The sequence below is a fragment of the Physeter macrocephalus genome, chromosome 2, assembly GCF_002837175.3.
Source record: "Physeter macrocephalus isolate SW-GA chromosome 2, ASM283717v5, whole genome shotgun sequence".
In the NCBI taxonomy this organism is placed as follows: Eukaryota; Metazoa; Chordata; class Mammalia; order Artiodactyla; family Physeteridae; genus Physeter; species Physeter macrocephalus.
This window is the reverse complement of record NC_041215.1, coordinates 18,355,109-18,380,126: the sequence shown is the minus strand read 5'-3', so window position 1 is coordinate 18,380,126 and position 25,018 is coordinate 18,355,109. Positions and strand designations below refer to the sequence as shown.

The window sequence follows — 25,018 nt, the reverse complement described above, 5'->3', positions numbered from 1 at the left end:
GGATTCAGTGTCTTTTTTTCTATAGCTTGCTTTTTACAATCTGCAAACACGCTTGAGGGAGAAAAGCAGGTTGCAGATAGATATGTGTGGTAGAATAGATTAACCTAATGTTTTAAAGACACAGAGAATAACTGAGTTTAGGGACATGTGATAACTGTGGGAAAACCTGGACAGGAAGGAGACAGACCAACGCTTTCATAGTGGTTGTGTCTGGGGAAGCAGCAGATGGGGATCCGAGAGGCACACAAATGGGCTTCCGCTGTGCCTTGAATATTTATTTCATTTAAAAAAAGACCAAAAAAACCCCCCTTCTGTTGTGGAAAACAGTATGACAGGTCCACAAAAAATCAGAAATAGAATTACTGTAGAATAGAAATATGACCCAGAAATTCTACTGGGAATTGAAAGTGTGGTCTCGGGACTTCCCTGGCAGTGCAGTGGTTAAGACTCCATGCTTCCATTGCAGGGGGCACGGGTTCGATCCCTGGTCGGGGAATTAAGATCCCACATGCCATGCGGCATGGCCAAAAGATTTAAAAAAAAAAAAAAAAGGGGGGGGTGTCTCAAACAGATATTTGTACATCCACATTCATAGCAGCATGATTCACACTAGCCGAAAGGTGGACGCAACCACAGAGTCCATGAATGGATGAATGAACAAAATGTGGTCCATCCATACAATGGAATACTATTCAGTTTTAAAAACGAGGGACTTCCCTGGTGATGCAGTGATTAAGAATCCGGCTGCCAGTTCAGGGGACACGGGTTCGAGCTCTGGTCCGGGAAGATTCCACATGCCACAGAGCAACTAAGCCCATGCACCACAACTGCTGAGCCTGCACTCTAGAACCCGCAGCCACAACTACTGAAGCCCGTGCGCCTAGAGCCTGTGCTCTGCAACAAGAGAAGCCACCGCAGTGAGAAGCCCACTCACCTCAATGAAGAGTAGCCCCTTGGGGCTTCCCTGGTGGCGCAGTGGTTGCGCGTCTGCCTGCCGATGCAGGGGAACCGGGTTCGCGCCCCCGTCTGGGAGGATCCCACGTGCCGCGGAGCAGCTGGGCCCGTGAGCCGTGGCCGCTGGGCCTGCGCGTCCGGAGCCTGTGCTCCGCGACGGGAGAGGCCACGACAGAAGGAGGCCAGCATACCACACACACACACACACACACACACACAAAAAAGAGTAGCCCCCTCTCGCCACAACTAGAGAAAGCCCACACACAGCAATGAAGACCCAACGCAGCCAAAAATAAACAAATTTATTTTAAAAATAATTTAAAAAACTATTTCAAAAAAAAAATGGAAGGAACTTCTGAGAATTCCCTGGCGGTCTAGTGGTTAGGACTCTGTTCTCTCACCACTAAGGGCCCAGGTTCAATCCCTGGTCGGGGAACTAAGATCCTACAAGCTGTGTGGTGTGGCCAAAAAAAAAAAAAGAAAGAAAAAACCTAAAGAGAAGTATTTTTTAAAAAAAGAGAGGAGGAACTTCTGACACTTGCTACAATGTGGATGCATCTTGAGGACATCATGCTCAGTGAAATAAGTCAGTCACAAAGAGCAAATACTGTGTGATTCCACTGATATGAGGCCTCTAAAGGAGTCAAATCCAGAGAGACAAAAAGCAGAATGGTGGGTGCCAGGGGCTGAGGTTGGGGAGGGATAAGGAGTTAGTGGGGGTTTTTTTTGTTTTAATTGAAGTATAGTTGATTTGCAATGTTGTGTTAATTTCTACCATACTGCAAAGTGATTCAGTTATACATATACATATTCCTTTTCATAGTCTTTTCCATTATGGTTTATCACAGGATATTGAATACAGTTCCCTGTTCTATACAGTAGGACCTTGTTGTTTACCCATCCTATATATCACAGTTTGCATCTGCTAATCCCAAACTCCCAGTCCTTCCCTCCCCCACACCCCCTCCTCCTTGGAGACGACAAGTCTGTTCTCTATGTCTGTGAGTCTGTTTCTGTCTCTTAGGTAAGTTCATTTGTGTCATATTTTAGATTCCACACGTAAGTGATATCAAATGGTATTTGTCTTTCTCAGTCTGACTGACTTTGCTTAGTATGATAATCTCTAGGTCCATCCATGTTGCTGGAAATGGCATCATTTCACTCTTTTTTATGGCTGAGTAATAATAGTCCATTGTATATACATAGCACATCTTTTTTTCAAAAATTTATTTTATTGACGTATAGTTGATTTACAATGTTGTGTTAATTTCTGCTGTATAAAGTGATTCAGTTATACATATATATACATTCTTTTTCATATCCTTTTCCCTTATGGTTTATCACAGGATATTGAATATAGTTCCCTGTGCTATATAGTAGGACCTTGTTGTTTATCCATTCTCTATACAGTACTTTGCATCTGTTAATCCCAAACTCCCAATCCATCCCTCCTCCACACCCCTAGGAGTTGGTGTTTAATGGGGACAGAGTTTCAGTTTCACAAGATGAAGAGAGTTCTGGAGATGGATGCTACTGACAGTTCCACAATGTGAAATTACTTAGTGCCATTGAACTGTACAATTAAAAATGGTTAAGATGGTTTAAAAATTTTTTTTAAATCTCAGTCATGATTCTTGACTGAATAAATTAGATCATTAAGGGTTACAAAATGCTTACTTCAGTTTATTCTTTCACCTACATTTATTAATTGCCATTCTATTGGAAATAGAGCTTTCTTCTGATCAGCAGGCACGATCTGGTTATCATGAAACACAGTCCCTGCTGGAAAGAGAGAAAAGGCTTCAATGATTTAAAAATGTGGCATTTGTAGGAACTCCCTGGCGGTCCAGTGATTAGGACTCAGCGCTTTCACTGCCGGGGCCCGGGTCCGATCCCTGGTCAGGGAACTAAGATCCCACAAGCCGTGCTGTGCGGTCGAAAAAAAAAAGGGGGCATTTGTGAATAGTCACCTCAAATGGTAATTAGGTTTTTTTGTGTGTGTGTGTTTGTTTGTTTGTTAATTTTATTTATTTATTTTTGGCTGCGCTGGGTCTTCATTGCTGCGCACGGGCTTTCTCTAGTTGCGGCGAGCTGGGGCTACTCTTCGTTGAGGTGCACGTGCTTCTCATTGAGTGGCTTCCCTTGTTACAGAGCACAGGCTCTAGGTGCGCGGGCTTTAGTAGTTGTGGCACGTGGGCTCACTAGTTGTGGCTTGTGGGCTCTAGAGCGCAGGCTCAGTAGTTGTGGTGCACGGGCTTAGTTGCTCTGCGGCATGTGGGATCTTCCCAGACCAGGGTCAAACACGTGTGCCCTGCACCGGCAGGCGGATTCTTAACAACTGCACCACCAGGGAAGTCCGGTAATGAAGTTTTGAGCACCACTGGATTTCCATTGATTAAATGTATGCCAATCTGCAGCCACTGTGGAAAACAGTATGGAGGTTCCTCAGAAAACTAAACATAGAATTACCTAGGGGGTTACTTACAATTTGGGACTTCCCTGGAGGTCCACTAGTTAAGACTTCACCTTCCAATGCAGGGGGGTGTGGGTTCGTTCCCTGATCAGGGAACTAAGATCCCACATGCCTTGCGGCCAAAAAAACAAAACATAAAACAAAAACAATATTGTAACAAATTCAGTAAAGACTTTAAAAATGGTCCACATCAAAAAAAATCTTTAAAAAAATTATCATATGATCCAGCAATCCTGGGTATATATCTGGACAAAACTCTAATTCAAAAAGATACATCCACCCCTATGTTCATTGCAGCACTATTCACAATAGCCAAGACATGGAAACAACCTAAATGTCCATCAACCGATGAATGGATAAAGAAGATGTGGTACATATATACAATGGAATACTACTCAGCTATAAGTAAGAACAAAATAATGCCATTTGCAGCAACATGGATGCAACTAAAGATTATCATGCTAAGTGAAATAAATCAGAAAGAGAAAGACAAATACCATATGATATCACTTACATGTGGAATCTAAAATATGACACAAATGAAGCTATCTATGAAACAGAAACAGACTCACAGACATAGAGAACAGACTTGTGGTCTCCAAGAGGAGGGGCTCGGGGGAGGGATGGAGTGGGAAGCTGGGGTTAGCAGATGGAAGCTTTTATATATAGATTGGATGAACAACAAGGTCCTACTGTATGGCACAGAGAACTATATTCAATATCCTTTGATAAACCATAAGGGAAAAGAATATATATAAAAAAGAACGTATATAAACGTATAACTGAGTCACTTTGCTGTACAGCAGTAATTAACACAACATTGTAAATCAGCTATACTTCAATTTACAAAAATAGAGTACATGTACGCCAATCTACTACCATCACTCTTCTCCCCAGAAAAGGCTTAACTTCCACCCTGATGGAAGGAACAATTTCCCTGCCAGTCGGCCAGGGTGGCAGGAGCTAGCTGCTGGCAGCAGTGTCCCCTCACTCTGGCCCGCCCAAGCACAGCAGCACCCACTAGGTCCACAAGCCTGGCTCAGGCCAGAGAGCTCGGTGTGCATGGAGGTGGGTATACCTCACAGGCAGGTATACCCTGGGCCACCCCTGGAACTGCACCCCTGAGGGAAAGCCCACCACCCAGCTGAGACCCAAGGGCTGAGCCACAGAACACTGTTTCCACTCCTTATGCTAACGTGATCCTCAAATTTTTCCTGGTAGCATATTGAATACCTGAAACGAAGACCTCAACTGGAAAAGTATCATAAAAATGATGGAATTCAGTAAGTTGGCTAAGTTAAAAAATATATATATAAATACAAAGTCAATAATCTTTCTGTAGGCAAAGGACCACGGTTTGGAAAATAACACTCTGCATACATTAGTAATAAAAGGATTAAATACCTAGGAATCGAGTTAAGAAACTTGTAATATCTATATGAAAACTTTAAAACACAGAATGATGAGGTTTAAAATAAGGACATTCCTTCTGCATAGTGAGAAAGAGGGACCAATTACCGATTATACATTAGCAACATGGGTGAATCTCAAAACCATTAGGCTGAGTGAAAGCAGCCAGACAGAGAAGTCCACACTGCACCAACAGATGAAAGTCATCCATGAAGATGGACGTGGACCAGAGGTTGCCTGTTGGTGGTGGCAAGGGGGGATACTGAACTGGGAAGGGACACAGGGGACTTCTGGGGTGATGGAAACATTCTATAGTTTGATAAGGATGTCGGTCCTCAGACTGATTCATTTACCGGAATAAACTGCTGCACACCCAGGACTTGTACATTTCATATTAGACCTCAGTTTACAATGGGAATCCAGTGAGACACCCCTAGGTAGAACAACCTTCAAAGTGCAAAGCGCTTATAATCGATGCCACCGTTTATTTGTAGCAAAGATAGACACACACACCTGCACTCGGGCACAGAAGGACTTTGGAAAGACAAGGATTTGATGTCTTGGTCAGGGGACCTGAGAATGAAGACTTAGCATACTTTTCACTGTACTCACGATATACTTTTTAATGCGTTTTTAGCTTAAAAAAAAAAAAACAGCAGAACGTATAGCTAAAATATAAAATCTGACGGGGGAACTTTACCATGTCGAGCTGTTGTGTTTACCATGTGCGTTTGTTACCTGTTGAAAAAATCAGTTGAGATGTCAATTTCCCGCCACATAAAAATGATTCACATGTTAAAATGTCGTAGAAATATGGAAGAAAACACTAGTTTGATTTAGGGGTAGGGAAGGCCTTTCTAAATAGGCTCTAAAAAAATAGAAGAGCAGACAAATATAAATCTAATCCCTAAAAATAAAATCTCTTTACAGCAAAGATAGGATGACTCAAGATGAAAGTAACACAAGCAGGGGACAGCCCCCAGCAAGGACAAAGGTGACAGCATGTGTCACCACAGAGATAAGGAACAAATTCCAGTGGCCACCAGACACTTGGGAGCGTTGAATCACTCCTAAAAAATGCTAACAAGGGAATTCCCTGGTGTTCCGGTGGTTAGGACCCCACGCGCTTTCACCACCGAGGGCCAGGGTTCAAGCACTTTCACCGCCGAGGGCCAGGGTTCAATCCCTGATCGGGGAATTAATTCTGCATGCCATGCACGTGGCAAAAAAAAAAAAAAAAAAAAAAAATGCTAACAAGACTCACTATTCCTTTGACAGAATTGAAGAGGCAAAAGCCAGGGTAGGGTAAAGTCCAGGTGGCACTGTTGGTGGGAGAAGCATTAAAACCTCTCCAGGGGGGTAGGTCAGCCACATGACCTGAAAGGGAAATATGAAAACATTTATACTCAGTGATCCAGGAAGCTCTCTACATATTTCCCTGAAGGGTACAATGGAAGATTCCATACAAGGATGTTCAGTGCAGTGTCGTTTACAAGAGAAGAGGGAACATCTTAATTACCATGAAGGAGCTTAAATTTTACATTTGAATTATCTCTAGTCCCTTCGTCTTTTTTTAAGATTGATTGATTGATTTGGCTGCGTTGGGTCTTTGTTGCTGCACGTGGCTTTCTCTAGTTGCGGCGAACGTGGGCTTCTCATTGCAGTGGCTTCTGTTGTTACGGAGCACAGGCTCTAGGCTCGCGGGCTTCAGTAGTTGCGGCTCGAGGGCACAGTAGTTGTGGCTTTCAGGGTCTAGAGCGCAGGCTCAGTAGTTGTGGCGCACGGGCTTAGTTGCTCCGTGGCATGTGAGATCTTCCCGGACCAGGGATCAAACCCGTGTCCCCTGCACTGGCAGGTGGATTCTTAACCACTGTGCCACCAGGGAAATCCTAGTCCCTTAGTCTTATGATTAAGGCACCCGTGACTTACACGGACAGTTACAGTTGAGGTGCCACCAAGTGCTTTCCTAAAAGCACACGTAGAGGTGGTGGGGCAGGTGTTACTTGACATCCTAACAGTGGCCCTTTGGGTTGTGTGTGCTGGTGACTCACGTGTCTTTGTCTGCTTCTGCTTTGTCGTCATTTTATAGCAGGTCTTTTCCCAAAGACAAACCAAAAAGGGTTGTTCATCTCAGTATTCAGTAGGACTGAGTCAGGGTGAAAGTATGGAAAGTCCCACCTCCCAGATGCTTAGGCAAATAAGGGCTCTGCGTGGGGCTGGCAGGCCAGGGCTACGAGTGACTCTTTTTGCTCCACCATCCATTGCATGGGGCTCTGGCCTCATGGTCACAGGACAGTTGCTGCCTTGCCAGGCACCACAGCTCGCTCCAGACCAAAGGGCTACAAGGCCACGGGGAGTCCAAGACTCTTCCTTTAAAGGGCGTTCCAGGAAACCGCATCAGCAAGTTCCACTCCCACCCCCACCCCAAACAGGCATGGAACGTCTAACTTCAGATGAGGCCTCCACAGGGTCACCTGCGACACTGAGGAGCCCGCTCTCATCCAGCCTCAGCTGAGAGGTGGCCAGACGTCCCTGGTAAATCAGGAGTCATCACCCAGGGTGATTTATAGGAGAGATTTATTTGAAGAAATATTACAACATATAAAAACTACATAAAGTCTTAATTTCCACTCATACAGTGGTAAATTTGATATAATGCATAATAAAAAACTTTTAAAATCCAGAACGGACAAAGTACTGCACAGTTTCATCACTAAGTCAAATTAGTTGATAACCAAATCTCACAGAAGAGCTTCATGTCAGCCAAGGCCACAAACACCGTGTACAACACATCTGAACTGACAGATTGACATGTTAAAAATACAACAATATCAGTGCACGTTGGGGATCTCTGGTGCCAGAAACAAGGGCAACTGGAGGGCAGAACTAGTCCTTAGCAGTCTCCTCCTTGATTTTAACTGAAGAGAAACAAAAGGGAGAGTCATGGCAGGGAACGTGTGTAATGTTACACGAAGCAACAGGCAAGCACATCGGGTACACGAACCAGGAGCTACATTAATGCCCAGGCGTTGACGTTAAAGGACCACCTCATAAGAACCTGCAGCAGCTCTGCATCAGCATTCAGAGACTGAACACTGCTCAGGTGCTCCCTAAAGGTTTCCAGACCACCTGGGTTATGGGCTAGCGTCTGAGGCGGGCGCAGCCGACCCAGACTCACTTAGCAGGACAGAGGCAAGCGCCCCGAGATCTGACCACTTGTCCACTGCGTGCCGGGCCCCAGTGCTCTGCGCTTACCCACACGCTCACTCATCTCAGAGCAACCCTGAGAGACGTGAGGCCACCGGGGAGGGTGGGTGATTCGCCCCAGTCTCAGAGCCTAAAGCCATACCCCTGCCGTCCCCACCGCTCCCTACCATACCTGAGGTGCTCTCTCGCGCTCTGGCCAACATACAGCGCTTGATCTCCAAGCCGATGGCTTTGGCCAGTGGCGGTGGCACAGCGTTACCCACCTGCAGGAGGGAAGGAGGGCAACGTCTGGCTTGGCACGGCTGGAGTCAGCGCTAGCCTCCACTCGGACACGGGCACTGGGCCCCCGGTCTCAGGCTCACACAGGCCTCCAAAGCCCTTCCCTCAGGATGGCGCTCAGACCCTCCACCCAGCCCACCCTCCCGCCCCAAACACCAGCAGGTCAAGCACCACTCAGAGAAGGGGGCAGGAGGGAAGGAGGGCAACGTCTGGCTTGGCACGGCTGGAGTCAGCGCTAGCCTCCACTCGGACACGGGCACTGGGCCCCCGGTCTCAGGCTCACACAGGCCTCCAAAGCCCTTCCCTCAGGATGGCGCTCAGACCCTCCACCCCGCCCCCCCTCCCGCCCCAAACACCAGCAGGTCAAGCACCACTCAGAGAAGGGGGCCTTTAAAGGGCTTTAGAAAATCTTAGAATCCGGATATGGAAGCTACTGTGTTTCATTTCTAGCTGAGAGCTGTTGCTCCCAGAGCACAGGATGGCTGAGGGGGGAGATGGGAGGGTCTCACTGTGACCCCCAGGCACTGCTGGCCTTTTCAGCCACATGCCTGCATTCCTTGGAAATATATTTCATTCACAGCCAAACGGAACACCCTGAGAAACGGGAGGAATTACTGGTTCGTTTCAACCCTTAGCAACAGGGACTTTTCACCACCATGTATTTCATCTGCTCTCTGCAACGCGCTGGAACTTTCCTTTGGGCTAAACGTGCCTCAGCTGTCCACGGCATCCGACACACTTGGCGACTCCGCCTGACCTGGGAGCACCCTGGGCCCCAGGGACAGGGTCCCTCCTTCCTGAGCGCCCCCTCGTGGGAGTGCTAAGGCCGGTCAGCCCCCAGCCCTGGGGGCTCAGCGTCCGCTCAGAAGTGACTGCGAGTCAATCTCCCCACCGACCAACTAACTCCCTCCTGGCCTCCCTCCCGCCAGGGCCGCTTCGTGCGAGGTGCCGGCGGCCCCTCCTCAGCGGGGAGGAGACCCGGGCCGACTCCGCTCCACTGACCTGCCGGTGCTTGTCCAGGATGTTGCCGAACAGCCGGTAGGTGTCGGGGAAGCCCTGAGAGCGGGCGCACTCCCGCACACTCACGACGCGGTGCTGCTCTGGGTGGAGCACGCGGCCCTGGGGGCAAGAGGCGCAATGGGGATGGGAATGAGACGGGGCCACGGGAAGCCCACCCCGGGCCGGGGCGCAGAGGCAGGAGGCGGCGAGGAGGGCCGGCCCACCCACAAAGCCCGTGCCTCCGTCCCTGCCCAGGCCCGAGTGGCCCTCAGACCTACCTGCTTGCCCATGGGCTCGGGGTTGGTGACGGTCGTGCTGAAGAAGCCGTCCCACTCGAGCCGTCCGTAGAGGCCGGCCCAGTGGTTGTGCCTGTTCCCGGTGTGGGGCAAGCACCAGGGAATGAGGGTGTTGAACTGTCTGGCCGCAGGGTCACAGGCTTTGCCTGTTGGAAGAGAGGGTCGCGATGGGGCTGTGCCGACAGGAGGGGAGGATGGAGCCACCGACAGTCCCCGTTTGCCAGGCAGAGCTTTATCACGGACCCTGTTCTCAGCAGCCGTGCACAGCAGGGAATGAGGGTGTTGAACTGTCTGGCCGCAGGGTCACAGGCTTTGCCTGTTGGAAGAGAGGGTCGCGATGGGGCTGTGCCGACAGGAGGGGAGGATGGAGCCACCGACAGTCCCCGTTTGCCAGGCAGAGCTTTATCACGGACCCTGTTCTCAGCAGCCGTGCACAGCAGGGACACCCAGGCCTGGCGAGTCTGCGCCCCACCCAGGGCCGCTGGGTTCCTGCGTGGCAGCCCCAGCATCTCCTGCTGAGAAACCCCGGAGACCGTGCTCCTTCCCCTGAGCCCACCGCCCCGCTGCAGAGCCTAAGGGGGCTGGGGCTTCACACCAAACTTGAGGAAGCCACACCTGGAGGCCAGGGCACAAGCGGGGGTCCCACCTTCCACACAGGAGCAGACCCCGCGGAGAGCCCCGGCACTGCTGCAGCCGTTCTTCTTGTCGTGGTAGTTGTACCGCAGCTTCCTGGCCAAGGTGCCGTCAGAGAGCCGCACCTCGATGTTTGGCAGGTCACGCCAGTCTGAGCCCGGGGCCAGAGGGATGTGTCGCATGCGAGCGGCCACCAAGGCACTCATGTCCTGGAAGAGCACAGCAGGCCCAGCTGTCGCTGAGCTCGGGGAGCACCTGACCACGCGCAGTGGGCTGGGCGCCATAGTACTGGGCACTGGGCATACCACGGTGACCAGGACCCCCAAGGGGCTTGTATCCCACTGTGGGAGACAAGCAGCGACCCCAATCGACAACCTGGGGGTTACACACGTGCCATGAAGACACCAGAGCAGGGATGTGGAACGACGGGGGAAACGGGTGAAGGGACGGCTTCGGGCAAGCGTGGGGCTTCTGAGGAGGTGACGTCGGAGCTGAGCCCTGCAGGACAGGAGGAGCCGGCGGCGGGGAGAGCTGGGGTTTGGTGCGTTTGGGAGATACCGAGAGAACAGCAGTGCTGAGAGACAAGACCAGTCATAGGAGACGATGGCCGGACACACCACTCTAGCCCGATTCTAGGCAGAGTATAAGCTCTGATTGACACTTTCCAGGACCATGTAGTGGGGCGGGGGTGGGATGCAAGAGGAGAAGCAGGAGGCGGTGAGGTGTGAGGCTGGGCCGGCAGAGGTAGCGGAGTTTGGGTGAGGGGCCAAGAGCAGGAGGAGCTGGAAGGTGGCCGAGATCAGATCCCGCTTCCCCCGCAAGCCCTGGCTGGGCTCCAACCACAGGGCTGCTCCTGGGAGGCCGCTGGGAGGAGGCCCCGCTTTATGGAGGTGACGTTACCTTACAGATGTGGTCCCTGAGGATGGGCTGGTACTGCGAGCCCCGGAGCTGCCTCTGGAACCAGGACTGAGGCTCCCCGTTGTACGAGATCTCCTGCGCTGAAGCTCCGTTCCGGATCTCGGGAAGGTCGGACATCGTGTCCCGCACGGTGATGGTTCGGAACGGACCCGAGCTCAACCTGCAACAGGGAACAGATCGTGGCACCTCTGGGGACACACACAGCTACCGTGTGAGTCACAACTGCCGTCCCCCGACTGCTGGCACCGTCTTCGCCAGAGAAGGCAACCCGGCTCGGGGTCAAAGGGCCGCCCGAGGTCACAGGGGCAGCCTTCTTCTCAGACCCCGTCTGGAAAGGGGACAGGCTATAGTGTGGGCTCTGCCCCTGACTGCGGCCAGGCTTCTGGCCACTGCCCTGGACACAGGGCACTCGGGGTCAGAACGAGACCAGAGGCGGCAGAGCATTCGCAGGGCAGGCCAGACGCAGCGCTGTCTGCGCCTCGCTAACACCTTCTCCTCGGATCGGGCCTCTTCACAGAGGTCCACCCGCACCAGGCCTCGTCGGGGAAGGCTCACAAGCACCAGGACAGCAGGCCGGCCGGGGGCGCTCCTACCTGGTGATGTTGCTGACAAACTTCTTGTCGTCGACTACAACACTCAGCTGGCAGGCCCGGGGTGCGAACACGTGCAGCGGCTCTGGGAACAGAGGGAGCTGCTCTCCGGGGGCCGCGGCCAGGATGATGGCCCGCCTCCGCGTCTGGGCCACGCCGTACTGACCAGCCTGCGCAGGGGAGGGCCAGACACACACATGGTCAGCGGGCACCTCCAATCAGCTGGGCCGATGGCCGGGGTCCGCAGCACCTGACTTTCTGGGGCGTCTGGCTGGTGTGGAGCTCACCCGGAGAGCCCCTAGTTAACCCACGGGCTCATGCCTAACAGGAGGTGGGACCGGAGAAGAGGACGAAAGATCCCAGGAGGTGGCCGATAGCCCCTGGAGAAGATGGGAGTGAACCCTGCTGGCGATCCCAGCCAGCTCTTTAAACAGCCCATGAAGGAGCACTTGGGGAGAAGAGCGGCCAGAGGAGACACCAGGAGCCGTGCCACCTGCCTGGCAGTCCATGTCACGAGGGAAAGAACATGGCTGCCAACAAGGTTGATCAGTGAGGCCGAGACACTATGGAAGCTGAATGGGAGGGGAGCCCGGCAGCCGTCTCCCCAACCCTCGCCCGCACTGCAGGTTACCACACTGTGGCCTGTCCCTTTGAGCTCTATTTTCAGTTTGAGACAGCTTGCTGCTGTCCAGGGACTGCGCGGCCCCTTCTCCGGCCACACGTGTCTGCCCACTCTGCCCCTGCCCGGGGGGGCCCACCTGCAACACGCCGAAGGTGCACTGGTAGCCCATGCGGACCAGGCAGCGGAGCGTGAGCTTCAGGACCATGGAGCGCTTGAAGGAGACGAAGTTCCTGACGTTCTCCAGGAGGAAGTACCTGGGCCGGTAGTAGTCGCAGTAGCTGTGGAGGCGGGAGAGACGAGAGAGGAGGAGACCTACTCTGCCAGAAGCCACTCTCAAATGCTTGACGTTTGTCAAGATGCACCTGCCAACTCTCAAGGTCTCTCCCTAGCGGAGGGGCAGCCGTGAACTTCCTGAAGGCAAAGACCGGCGTCTCACTCAGCACACCGCCTTCAGCAGGTGCGAAGGCTAAAGCAGTTACTGCTCGGCCCTGGCACGCCTGCGGCGCAGCCCCAGGACCGGCCGTCTAGTCACCCTGGGGCAGCACCGAACGCAGAGGGAATTCTAGCCTGTTTACCTGAGGAAGGAGACCACCAGGGAGTTCTTGAACTTAGAGTAGGTTCGAGAGTTGAAGCGGTTCATGCCGCTAAAGCCTTGGCAAGGTGGCCCGCCACACAGCATCTCCACGTCTCCCTTCTGCGGCAGCTTCTGGCCGCGGGAGTTGGTCACCTCCCCGGCCATGACCAGCTTCAGCAGGACGTTGCAGTCCTCGGTGAACACCGTGGACCCGGGATTGTTCAGCCGGAACGCCTGGGCCGCGGGGTCCCACATCTCGATGGCCCACAGCGTTTCCGAGATGCCTGGGGGACACAAGGACAAAGATGAGCTGTGAAGCCCCTGTAGCATGAGACTCTTTAGTCAGAACTGTGACCAGAGCCAGAAAGGTCTTCCAGGCAGAACATGCCCGGTCCGGCTTTGGCAGCTGTGCGGAGAGAAACCCGGAGCCTACCTGCTTGGTGGAACCCTTCCGACAAACCCCCACAGCCAGAAAACACATCCAGGGTCCGCAGCTTTGGCAGCTTGATTTCCGTCTCCAGTTCACTCGGCTCACAGCTTTGCGACTTTGTCCTGCTTTTCCCTGCGGGAGACAGGCCCCAAGTCAGATCAGGGCCCTAACGTGCTCTCTTCAAACACCCTGGTGATTCAGAGATGGCCTCGTTTTGAGTTGGCGGCAGCAGAGTGAGGTAAGGTCAGAGGCTGCTCTTTTATACTGACTGATTCACGAGAATCGAGTTATAGGAGACGGACTTGAAAAGAAGCCCGTGGAGTAACGACATACCTTTTCCCTTCCCTTTCCCTTTATTTCCAGGGCTACGGGCATGGTTTGGAGGATCTTCAAAGCTTTTGCTCTTGGCATTATAGGCCTGAGAAGGAAAGAACCACAACAGTCTGGAAGTTAAACACCAGTCCCCTCTCTAACAAATACGATTTAAGTTAATTTGATAAGATCTACTTAATTTCTCCCTAAATATGGCCATAAGCAAAAAGTGCTTTGATTTTTATTACATTAGAGATGAGGGGAAAATTCTACTAATACACACATTTTATGTGGCCAACAATGAAATTCCTGCTATTTGAAGTACCTGTACTATTCATTCTAAAAATAGGCAAATGTTACAATTAGACTGTACACACTGGAACCTGGGGGAAACATGGGTTATCTTAAAACGATACACGCCTATCACAGAAAAGCCATGCTCAAACAATTTAAGAGTGATTAGCTTAATCAACAAACTGCTGGCTCTACTCCCAATAACCAGGCCACAACAGGCTCAGCTGTATGGCCCCGGCCTGGATACAGATCCCTGGCTGAAGGCACTGGGGGCAGGGCTGCATCTCCCAGGGCTAGAGGAACCTTTCCCTAACTCACAGGCACTGGCCAGGCCAGCAGAGGCCACTCAACAGTCTTCAAAAATTGCTGTTGCCTTAGGACACGCAAATGTGACATTCTGTTTTGTTTTAAGCCCAAAGTGTGAAATCCCAGAACAACCTGAATGTCACAGATTCGTACTCTGGATAAACTGCTTTCTCGGGGGCTGTGTCTGACCCCAAGGTGCTCCCTCCAGCGAGCCCAGGGCCCCACCTCAAGGAAGTAGAAGCGGTCGGGGCCACCAGCGGAGAAGTCCTGGAGGCACTCGGGCAGGTCCTCCCCATACTCCACGGTGCAGCGGCCCTGCACGGCCTTGAAGTCCACCACAGCCTCCTCGTCACTCCAATAAAGCAGGTTGATGTCTGCGTGGTAACTCGCCGGGGTGGACTTGTGCGTGTTCTCCGGCCTGTGAGCGCAAGGGTCTTTGTTAGCTCTTTTGCCTCGAGCTGACAGGCAATTAAATGGCACATTCCTGAAAGTGCTCAGATGGTCGGTGGGTAAAGACCATTCCCCACCCCAGCCAGTCACCTTGATTACTAACCCCCTTAGTTGGCACTAACCACAGACTAAGTGGGATTCGTTGCCATGAACTCGACTAATGGTTTGCTTGCTCTTCATGCCCCCAGTGTAGCCCCAAAAGACAACTTGTCCTGTGTTAAGACCAGCTGCTGGTCTGTTAAAAAGCATGTCTAGAGCTGCCTTCATTCGCCTATAACAGCCAGATTCCTTGTTCTTTCTCATTACTCAACTGATTATTGCAAAGACTTCAAAAAATCTTCCATGTACATTACCTAAGACATGGAGCAACTTTAGACCTATCTGTATGGATTAGTTTCAAGTTATCTCCTAACCATTATTAGGATCCCAGAAAAAGACTGAGTGAAGCCAAGACCTTGGACAGAGAGAAACCCCAGAACAGGGAAGAGGGCCTAAGAACAGAGGGATGGGGAATGGGGAGGGGGCGGAACACGGACAGTGTTCTGAGACAGAACACACGGACAGAACTCAGGGTTCTGAGGGCGCCTCAGGCAGAGCCCAGGACATTCCACGCCTGTCTTTGTCACACTCTGGACTTCTACTCACGGATTTCTTTTGGACAAAGCTCTGCAGCTTTAAGAGAGAAAGCGAGGGCTGTGACACGTAGCTGTAGTCATCCTCAGTACCCTCCAGGTAATCAGAAACACTTGGAAGAACAGATACCTCCACCCAACTCTTAGACGGCCACTGTGTGTGTGCTGTTACCACCCCGCCTCAGGCAGAGCCCCCTGAAGGGCAGAGGCTTCACCGACCTGTAAAACTTGTTGACTCTGATCTTGATATCAGTCTCGTTGGGCCTGCCGTTGCTCTTCTTGATGCAGAAGATCTCTTTTATGCGGCCAATACGGTACGGCTCAGGGGCATCTAGGTTGCTGCCTTTGATGTAGTCAGAGTATTTCCGGTAGTGCTCTGGATACAGAGCTTCATCCACAGGCTCCTTCCGTGGGCGTTTCACAGGACTAGACAGCTTAATGCTGCAGAGAAGCAACCGTTATGAGTGACTGAACATGAAGCCTTAAAAAGTAGTCTCAGCATGACTGAGCAGTGACAACAACCACTTAAATTCAAACACCTTAAACTAATGCAGCTAAGTACCCTTAGAACAGATTTAGAGATTAAATCTCACCCACACTTTAAAATGGGTATTCTCCATCTGTGCTCTGGGTATAGTTGCTAAGGCTGTTCAGGTATTCCCCGCTCCCAGGCTCAGGGCAGGACCGTACTTCCTGGCACGTGATTCGTTCAGCTCCACAAGTATGGGCAGCAGTGGCGCACAAGTACTTGGAGCAGGAGCACTGAACTGCCAGGACAGCCTCCGCGCGCTTCCCCTTGCCTCAGACTGGCAACTCCTGAGAAGGCAGAGGCTCTGTCAGCCCAGGTCCCTGAGTGACACAACAGTCCAAGTCCCCTGAACCACAATGGACACACAGCACAGGCAAGAAGTAAACTTCTGTGATTTTAGAGTTGTTACCATGGCATATCCTACACTCTGACTGAGGCATCGACCCAGAGGCAATGCGGGAGAGGCATGGGGAGAAGGCGCGCGGCCTGGGCAAGCCGAATTTGGCCTGACCACGTACTGGCTAACTCAGGCCATCAAATCAGACGCCAAGCTGCCAAGACCGCAGGGCTGCACACTTTGAAGACTGCAGTTCAGGAAGGCAGCTGCTGGGCTTTCCCATCAGACTCCCTCAAGTCTGACAGGCTCCAAAGGTGTCTCTGAACACCTGTGCTCTCACTTCAGCTGTGCCAGGAGCACCTGGTAGACAGCACTACAGGGAGTCCTCCCCTTCGAGGCCAAAAACTGGAGCTAAAGGGCGTGATGCGCACTCACTGTGCAGGTCTGGAAGGACCGATGTTTTGTAATTTACGGTGACTGAATGGAGGCTGGGGACTGGACTCCAATTAGGACTCGAGGAAAATGGAATTGCAAGTCGGGAAACTGAGCTAACTAAGCGCAGAAAATGTTGGTTGTAAATCCAACCACGCACTAGTTCTTAAAACGAACAAGGAATGGATCAAGTGTGGACGATATCTGTGGCTTTGATTTTTCTCTGAAGAGCATCAATCCTCTGATGTGGAAGTCTTTTTTTTTTTTTTTAATTTTATTTATTTTGGGTCTTTGTTGCTGTGTGGGCTTTCTCTAGTTGCAGCGAGCGGGGACTACTCTTCGTTGTGGTGCGCAGGCTTCTCGTTGTGGTGGCTTCTCTTGTTGCGGAGCACAGGCTCTAGGTGCGCGGGCTCCAGTAGTTGTGGCTCACAGGCTCTAGAGCGCAGGCTGAGTAGTTGTGGCGTGTGGGCTTGGTTGCTCTGCGGCACGTGGGATCTTCCCGGACCAGGGCTCGAACCCGTGTCCCCTGCATTGGCAGGTGGATTCTTAACCACTGCGCCACCAGGGAAGTCCTGGAAGTCTTTTGATGCAATTCCCATTTACCAAGAAGTAACTCACAGTCAGCCTTTACTTTAAGCCAGGCGCTGTGCTAATAAGCCATTTTCTTTTAACTCACTTATTCCTTAGGGGTACTCCTCTCCCCACTTGATAGCTGGGAACTGGGAGGGGGTCTCTGCCATGACCAGCTGGGCAGGAACCCACCACTGACCCTAGTGCTCTCTCCCTTAGCCAGCAGGCTCTCTGTCTGACTTCTTTCACAGACAGCTTCACTGCCACAGAATTACAGTCACTCTGCACTGGAAGGCTGGATAATGTCTGCTCACCACAGATGACACTGTGACAGCTCGGCAGCAGCAGGTACTGGGCTGCGGGGTGGGGGACATTGTGGAGCCAGCTCTGTACTGGCCCAGAGCTCCTGGCCCTGACTGCAGCAAGGGGCACTCACTTGAAAGTGAAGGCCTCAGGGGGGAGGTACACGCCATCGCCCACTCGATACTGGATGCCATTCTTGGTGGCTAAGCTGTAGAGGACCCGGCCATCCAGGTCCTCAAGCTGCTCCATGACCCTGGGAATTTCTTTCTGCCTCATTTCAGCCAGACGTGCGCAGCTTGCACAGAACCTGAAGGAGTGAAGGACAGAAACCAAAGGCCCTTAAGTGGCTGGTAGTGACCACAAGCAGCTGCCACTGGCTTAATCCAGACTGGTGACCAAGAGGAAGGATTTACAGGTGATAGGAGGAACTGGCTTTCCTGCACTTTTATGCTCACACTTTAAAAGCACTTATTTGGGACCAAAGCTCAGAGATACACACAATAGGAAAATGACAAGCCAACCCCACTTTGAGTAGTCGATCCTAAGACATTAACAAACAATCTAGAATATGGTCAAGAATCCACCACGAGCGATAATGCAGACAGTGGTAAAGACAGGAACTCAAAAACGTCAGAGGAGGCTCACGCTATTACCTCTAAAGGCTGAAGAGGTATTTGGTAAAATTCATTATTTCTGATGACTAAAACCCTTAAAAGGAGAGTTAGAGATTGCCTTAAAAACAGATCAAGCCAAAAGGCAGCCCCAGGTTGACTGGAGAAACACCAGAGGCATCGCAGCGAGACCTCCTAGCCTTGGCCCCGTCAGCCTTACTGTCACACACTGCTCGCTCTGGAGGTGCCGGCTGCCACTTTTAGTTAAAACAAGTGAGGTACCAAGGTTAGAAAGGAAGACGTGGAGCACTAAACATTTTTTAAGAAGCAAGCCTCCCTAAAAGCATTCACCCACCAGTTCGAATAAAATGGAATCAAAGATCTCATTTATGAGAAAAGACACAAGATCTGTGGTACAGACACTGAGGAACCCAGAAAGACACATCCTGTCCCTGGATGGGACAGCTTCTCATGAGGGTCACTCCCCACCAGGCTGTCCACACACTTACAGCCACTGCAACCAAGTCAGGCTGGTCTTTGGTTGGTGAGGAAGACTATCAGAAGACGTGGGGAAAGCAAACCCAGCAGAGAGAAGCACAGGAAAAGCTCGAGGGGTTCATGCAGACACATGGCGTCCTCGAGCACCAACAGAGTGGCCCAAGGAGCCCAGTCGCAGCACTCACTTGTACTTGTTGTCCTCCATTGGCTGAATTTTTGGAGGGGACTCAAATCTTGCGTAGTCTTGGTCATACCAAAGCTGGTAGAAATAGGTCTTTCCGTCATCCTCCGACATCAGGGCCTCAGGGTCCACGCCTCCCTAGGGACGAACGAGGCTGCCATCAGCCATGATGACCCCACGCGCTGAGGAGGGGCACACAAGGGGCGCCAGACACTCACCTCCAAGGCCCAGTTTTCCGACGGGGCTTTATAGACGACCTGCACTTTGCTGTGAATGTATGAAAGCTGCATGTCCTCACATTCGTCTACCAGGAACAGCTCCAGGGGGTCCGACGTGGCCCCGAGGACCGTGTCCGTCCCAGCACAGAACCAGTGGGCATGAAACATCTGCCCGTTGCTGCTGTCCTCCCACAGTGCCGTGACCCTGGAGCCAGAAGAGGGGGCGGGAAGAAAGTTCTAACTTGACCGGCAGATCTGGACCGAGTCTCCTTGGGGGACATGTGTTTTTTGGTTTTAGTATAGGGCTAAGAGCTGCTGCTGCTATTCTTACAAAATAGGCACCTCCTACTTACTCAACAGAAAGTGTGGGCTGAAGTCAAGCAGAGGGAAGAACACAAACCTGGCTAAATACAGTGGTTTTGAAGAATCATCTGGAATAACAGAAACACAGTCCCCCACTTCCAGGGTTTCCGAGTCGATGCATACCTTCTTATAGTAACTCTTCTTCCCATCAGTCTGAAAACAAGAGCTTAATTTCAGGTGAGGATGGATTTGAAGGTCCATGCTAGGCTTGACCTGCGTGTTCCTGTTACTTTATAGGAAAGTATCACTCGTAACAATTTCTCCAAGAAGCCGTGAGCTCTACCAGCCTGGCTACTATAGAGAACATCCAACTTCTTTGGCTGGAAGCCTGCAGCAAAGGCCGCTCACATCCCTCTATCACCACCTCTGCCCTCTTGTGTCACCAGCAAATGGGATTCTAGCATTCAACTGTAATAGCACCATACCCCACTCCCCACACCTCTAGCCACACGGACCTCCTTCCTTCTCTCCCACAAGGAAAGCTGGTCCCACCTCAGCGCCTGTGCTCTGGTTCCTCCCCAGACCTTCATGTGCTGGCTACTCTTCAACCTTTGGGTCTCAGCTCAGATGTTGCCCCACCAAGAAGCCTCCGTGGCCCCAGCACCCTTCCTGCCCCCCGCCCTCCTGACAGTACTTGTGTCACAGGCAGGGGCTTAGTTAAGCCTAGGCCTAGAGCAGCATCCAGCAGGGTAGGCCTCACACTTGTTGAGGGAACTGACCATCTTTGGCTTATGGACATCGAGGGAACAACACTGAGATGACAGTCACTCTCCAGCTCTGGTAAAGGATTTGACCCTTAGACAGGCAGGTAACCACAGAACCCCCGGGAGGCGGTCTGCTAGTGCCCCCAAACACCTACTCCTAGGCCAGAGAGGACTGTGAAGGCTCTCTTCAAAACAAGCTTGGAAGGGGAACCAGCCTGACACCCCAAGAACTGTATCAAATGCCCATTTTGGGGACTTCCCTGGTGGCGTGGTGGTTAAGAATCTGCCTGCCAACGCAGGGGACACGGGTTCGAGCCCTGGTCCGGGAAGATCCCACATGCCGTGGAGCAACTAAGCCCATGCACCACGACTACTGAGTCTGTGCTCTAGAGCCCAAGAGCCACGACTACTGAGCCTGCGTGCCACAACTACTGAAGCCTGTGTGCCTAGAGCCCGTGCTCCCCAACAAAGAGAAGCCACCACAATGAGAAGCCTGTGCACCACAACGAAGAGTAGCCCCCGCTCGCCGCATGAGAAGCCTGTGCACCACAACGAAGAGTAGCCCCCGCACGCCGCAACTAGAGAAAGCCCATGCACAGAAATGAAGACCCAACACAGCCAAAAATAAATAAAATAAATAAATAAATAAATCTATTTTTAAAAAGCCCATTTTGGAGTGTGAGGAAAACTGAGTCCTTGGGTGTACAAGCAAAAAAATGCATTTCAGGTGCTTGACCACAGGCCTCGGCCTCTCAGCCAGCTCTGCTCCGCTCATGGGACAAATGGGCAGGTTTCTCAGCTGCAGGGCTCAGGCTGCTTAAGACGTCTGGCAGTGAGATACCACGAGACAACTGGCTTCTCAGAAGGGCAGCGCTAAAACGACTGAGAGCCTGCTCCTGGATTACCTTGACAGCTTCTCCAACCCAAAAGATCCGATCCTTGTTCTGCTTCTTTTTCTTCCCCTGATGCATCTTTTTGGGTGATGGCATCTCTGGAATATTGTCATCCACTTCTTCATCATCATCTGCCTCCTTCATGGCCATGTTGGGACACCTACAAAGTCAGTTATTATAAGCAAGGTCCTCTTTAAAAGTAAAGCCAATTGGGAATTCCCTGGCGGTCCAGTGGTTAGGACTCTGTGCTCTCACTGCTGGGGCCCAGGTTCAATCCCTGGTCGGGGAACTAAGATCCCACAACCCTCTCGGCGCAGGCAGAAAAAAAAAAAAAAAAAAAAAAGGTAAAACCAACTGAAGGTGTTTTACTTAGAAAACAGAGACAGGCCTGGTGACAGTGCTAGACAAAGGGACCCTGCCTGCTCTGTACCTGTCAACCCAGCTGTCCCACACAAAGCCTATTTGCCATCAGCTGGCATTTTCCTCCATTTCAAGAACAAGCGTTGGCCAAACCTACCTCCTCTTTTGGCAAGCCTGTTTGCTCCTTCCGCTACCACCAAATTTAACCATATCCTTACAGGCTTTACACTTTCCACACTCAGGCTGTTGACAAATCTAAAACACATTTAAAAAGTAATCAAACAGTCATTAGTAACAGCTGGTAACCAGTTTTTGGTGAATTTAAAAACTGTAAATTTAACCTCATTAGAAGTAAGGGAAGTTAAGAGTTAGGAACAAGATACGAGGTTTGCATAGGTTAAGCCTGACACATGGTGCTGGGACAGGTGTGGGGAAACGAGAACTCGCACTGCTCAAAGGATAATTTGGTGACCCCACTCTGGAGAACACTGTTCTAGATCAAAGTTAAGTACATGACCTACACCCCAGCAATTCTGCTTCTAAGTAGAGAAGAGTCACAGGAAGCCTCGTTAGAATATCAAGTTGCCCATCACTGAGGGATAAGCTGGAAGAGTCACAGTGAAATATTATGGAATAGTTAAAGTGTTAACTGGTGTGACCTCCAAACAGCTCCCACAGAGATACTGAAGGTCATGTGTCAGACAAAGATCAGTCACGGAACTGGAGGCACCACAGTAAGGAGTGTTCCAGCTCACTTCTACTCCTGGCTTCTGGATGTCTTTTAATATGTCATGTTAACGTTGTCTCTGGGAGATATCTGACTCACCTACTGGGGTATCGTGAGAATTCAATTAAAAATGTGCATGAATACAATTTGAAAAAGAAACAAACACACATAACAGCTGTGAAAGATTCCAGTTTACGTATACTTTCTTAAAAACTTTTTTTAAAGCTTGGATACATATGTGCTAGATGAAATAAAGTAAAACCACAACAAGAATGGTGAGGACATGCAAATTCCTATTTAAGGGCAGTCACTCAAGACAAAGGAGACACTCTGAAGTCAGTGGCCAGTGTGAATGCAGGGCAGTTCTGAAGGCAGCTGTTGTATTTTTGTGTTTAAGTTTTCATCCAAATTAAGTCAGATACCAAGATACTGGGTTGGCCAAAAAGTTCGTTCGGGTTTTTCCGTAAGATTGGATGGAAAAACCCAAACGAACTTTATGGCCTACCCAACAGACCGGATCCCTGGGTCATAGATTTAGGGGGATTAATTCCTCTAGAGTGAAGTAAATATACATTAAAAAATTCAGTAAGAGAGGTCTTCTCAGGCCTCAGAGCTAGGCTGGACAAAGTCCCCACTTTCCCAGGGAATGGATGCCACGCGACAAGGCAGGCTCCTGGGTCTGTGGGGCAGTCACTCCCTCTGCTCTCACACCAGAGCCTGAGGACACAGTGGGTCGCAGCCAGAGCAAAGGCACCCAGAAGGCCAGGTTCCTCTGCAACAACAGTGGTGCTGACGGCAAAGTGCCAGAGCACGCCTCTTTTGACAGCCGTCCCAGAAGACATGCAAGTCCCCCCAGATCACTAACTCTTTCTTCTAGCTTCTGTTTTAGGGGTCACATTTGAGCAGTGAGAATCTCAAGCCAGAAAGAGACAGAAGTGAGTTCCTCAGAGATTACAAGGGGAGCAGGCAAGGTTACCTCACAGACGCCACACCGCCGGCGTTTAAAGGCATTCTCCTTGTCTTCCTTGTCATCCTTTTCAATTTGCTCCGCAAAGAAAGTGTCAAAGATCTGGTAGACCAGCTTCGTAGTGGTGGCTTTGGTGGGGCCTCTGTCCTTCTCCTTGGCAGGATGCCGGATGGTCTGCCGCCTTTCAGCTCGCCTGGGAGAGAGTTTCCATGGTGTTAGCAGGCTGGGAAGAGCGCTCAGGATGCTCTGCCTTCTGTCTCACGTCTTCAGTCTCATTCCTGCTGCCTCCTTACCTTTTTCCCAAGGTGACCCCGGCCAACTTGATCAGGTCTCTCATGCAGGGGGTCAGGAAGATGGGCTGCTCGTCACTGTCCCCAGCCCGATCATAACTCTCTACTTGTTCCACCACAAACTGGGCGTGTCGAAGCAGAGAATCCTCTGTGAATCGATTCAGGTTGAGCATAGAAGGAGGAACAGTGGTCTTTTGGGAGAAAAAAAAAAAAAAATCAGAAGTTTACCTTAGGCTTAAGCAAAACTGGTCTAAATCAAACAAACAATTTCTGCTGACGCTGAACATATTTTCTAGCACATCTCATATAAATAGGTGTGAATCCCATATTGTGAATAACCTAAACCTCTTACCTCAATCTTATTGATCAGGTCTTCGTATGTTGAGTCAGGGTTGTTCTGCAGGAACTCAACTACTATCTTACTTATGTAGATCTTCTCTTGCATCACGCTGAACAGTGGTGCATACTCTGGGCTGGGATCCATCAAAATGTATTCGGCAAATGCTGCAGTGAATAGATGTTTAAGAGAGCAGTTGGAACCTGATGGCAGCTACAGTGGCCAAAGGGCAAGGATGAGGCTACGAGGCTTACAGAACAGGCTAAGAGTCATTCTGTACCCAAATGTCAAAAAACATGAAGTACAGTCCAGAGTTAGCTCATTCAGAAGGGGCCTGTCTGAGCCAGCTAGAGGACGGAGACTGGCCAAGCGGCTTTCCTTTGGCTCGATTCTGGTTTTTGGAATTCAGTCTGGGTTTCAGCTTCAAGAACATGACCTGCTTTTATACCGGACGGTCAGTTCCAGGGCCAGTTGTAGCTAACTTAAGAGGCCATTCCAGGGACTTCCCTGGTGGTGCAGTGGTTAAGAATCCGCCTTACAATGGAGGGGATGCGGGTTTGATCCCTGGTCAGGGAACAAAGATCCCACATGCCACGGAGCAACTAAGCCCATATGCCACAACTACTGAGCTCGCACACCTCAACTAGAGCCCACATGCTGCAAACTACAGAGCCCACACGCTCTGGAACCCACGCCACAACTACAGAGCCCACGTGCCCTGGAGCCCGCATGCCACAACTAAAGAAGAAAAAACCCGCACACCACAGCTAGACAGAAGCCCGCGCATCACAAAATGAAGAGCCCACACGCCTCAACAAAGACCCAATGCAGCCAAAAATAAATAAGTAAATGATAAATCTTAAAAAAAAAAAAGAGACCATTCCATTCAAACCTGACATGTTTTCCACACGGTCACGTGAGCCTGACACTTCCCAGAGCCTGACACTTCCCAGAACCCAACCAAGCCCCATGAAAGACAGGGGCGAAGCCCCCTTTCAGCTCCCAGAAGAGTCCACAATTGGTCACATACTTACAGGTGCTAAAGCCAAGGAGAGCCTTTTCACCTCCATCAAAGCCAGCAATCCACCATTCATTTATTGGACCAAGATTTTTGCCATTAACACCACCTAAAAGGGGGGAAAAAAGTTTCCTGAAAGGAAAGTAGACTAAGAATATGCCACTCAAAAACTCAGGAGGGGGGCATCCCGTGGCACAGTGGTTGGGAGTCCGCCTGCCGATGCAGGGGACACAGGTTCGTGCCCCAGTCCGGGAGGATCCCACATGCCGCGGAGCGGCTGGGCCCGTGAGCCATGGCCGCT

General features: G+C 51.0%; 1 protein-coding gene across 4 annotated transcripts in view; it reads right to left on the bottom strand.

Annotated features, from left to right (window-relative positions):
• Positions 1-7,412: 7,412 nt before the first annotated feature.
• Positions 7,413-25,018, bottom strand: part of DNMT1 (DNA methyltransferase 1) — a 43,521-nt gene continuing 25,915 nt past the window's right edge. For 3 of the 4 annotated variants that reach the window (XM_024134088.3, XM_024134089.3, XM_007104304.4), the window contains exons 18-40: positions 24,734-24,826; positions 23,715-23,866; positions 23,366-23,553; positions 23,082-23,265; positions 21,536-21,633; positions 21,031-21,178; positions 19,459-19,574; positions 19,059-19,263; positions 18,845-18,978; positions 17,684-17,857; positions 15,599-15,820; positions 14,523-14,715; positions 13,719-13,803; positions 13,389-13,517; positions 12,957-13,239; positions 12,518-12,659; positions 11,763-11,929; positions 11,152-11,329; positions 10,265-10,460; positions 9,601-9,764; positions 9,326-9,442; positions 8,217-8,307; positions 7,413-7,755 (exon numbers count right to left, since the gene is read on the bottom strand). In XM_024134088.3, coding sequence (XP_023989856.2) covers positions 7,724-7,755; positions 8,217-8,307; positions 9,326-9,442; positions 9,601-9,764; positions 10,265-10,460; positions 11,152-11,329; positions 11,763-11,929; positions 12,518-12,659; positions 12,957-13,239; positions 13,389-13,517; positions 13,719-13,803; positions 14,523-14,715; positions 15,599-15,820; positions 17,684-17,857; positions 18,845-18,978; positions 19,059-19,263; positions 19,459-19,574; positions 21,031-21,178; positions 21,536-21,633; positions 23,082-23,265; positions 23,366-23,553; positions 23,715-23,866; positions 24,734-24,826 — 3,491 coding nt within the window. In that variant the 3' untranslated portion in view covers positions 7,413-7,723. Of the gene's footprint in view, positions 7,756-8,211; positions 8,308-9,325; positions 9,443-9,600; positions 9,765-10,264; positions 10,461-11,151; positions 11,330-11,762; positions 11,930-12,517; positions 12,660-12,956; positions 13,240-13,388; positions 13,518-13,718; positions 13,804-14,522; positions 14,716-15,598; positions 15,821-17,683; positions 17,858-18,844; positions 18,979-19,058; positions 19,264-19,458; positions 19,575-21,030; positions 21,179-21,535; positions 21,634-23,081; positions 23,266-23,365; positions 23,554-23,714; positions 23,867-24,733; positions 24,827-25,018 lie in introns of all 4 variants that reach the window. The other variant, XM_024134090.3, reaches the window with a different exon arrangement.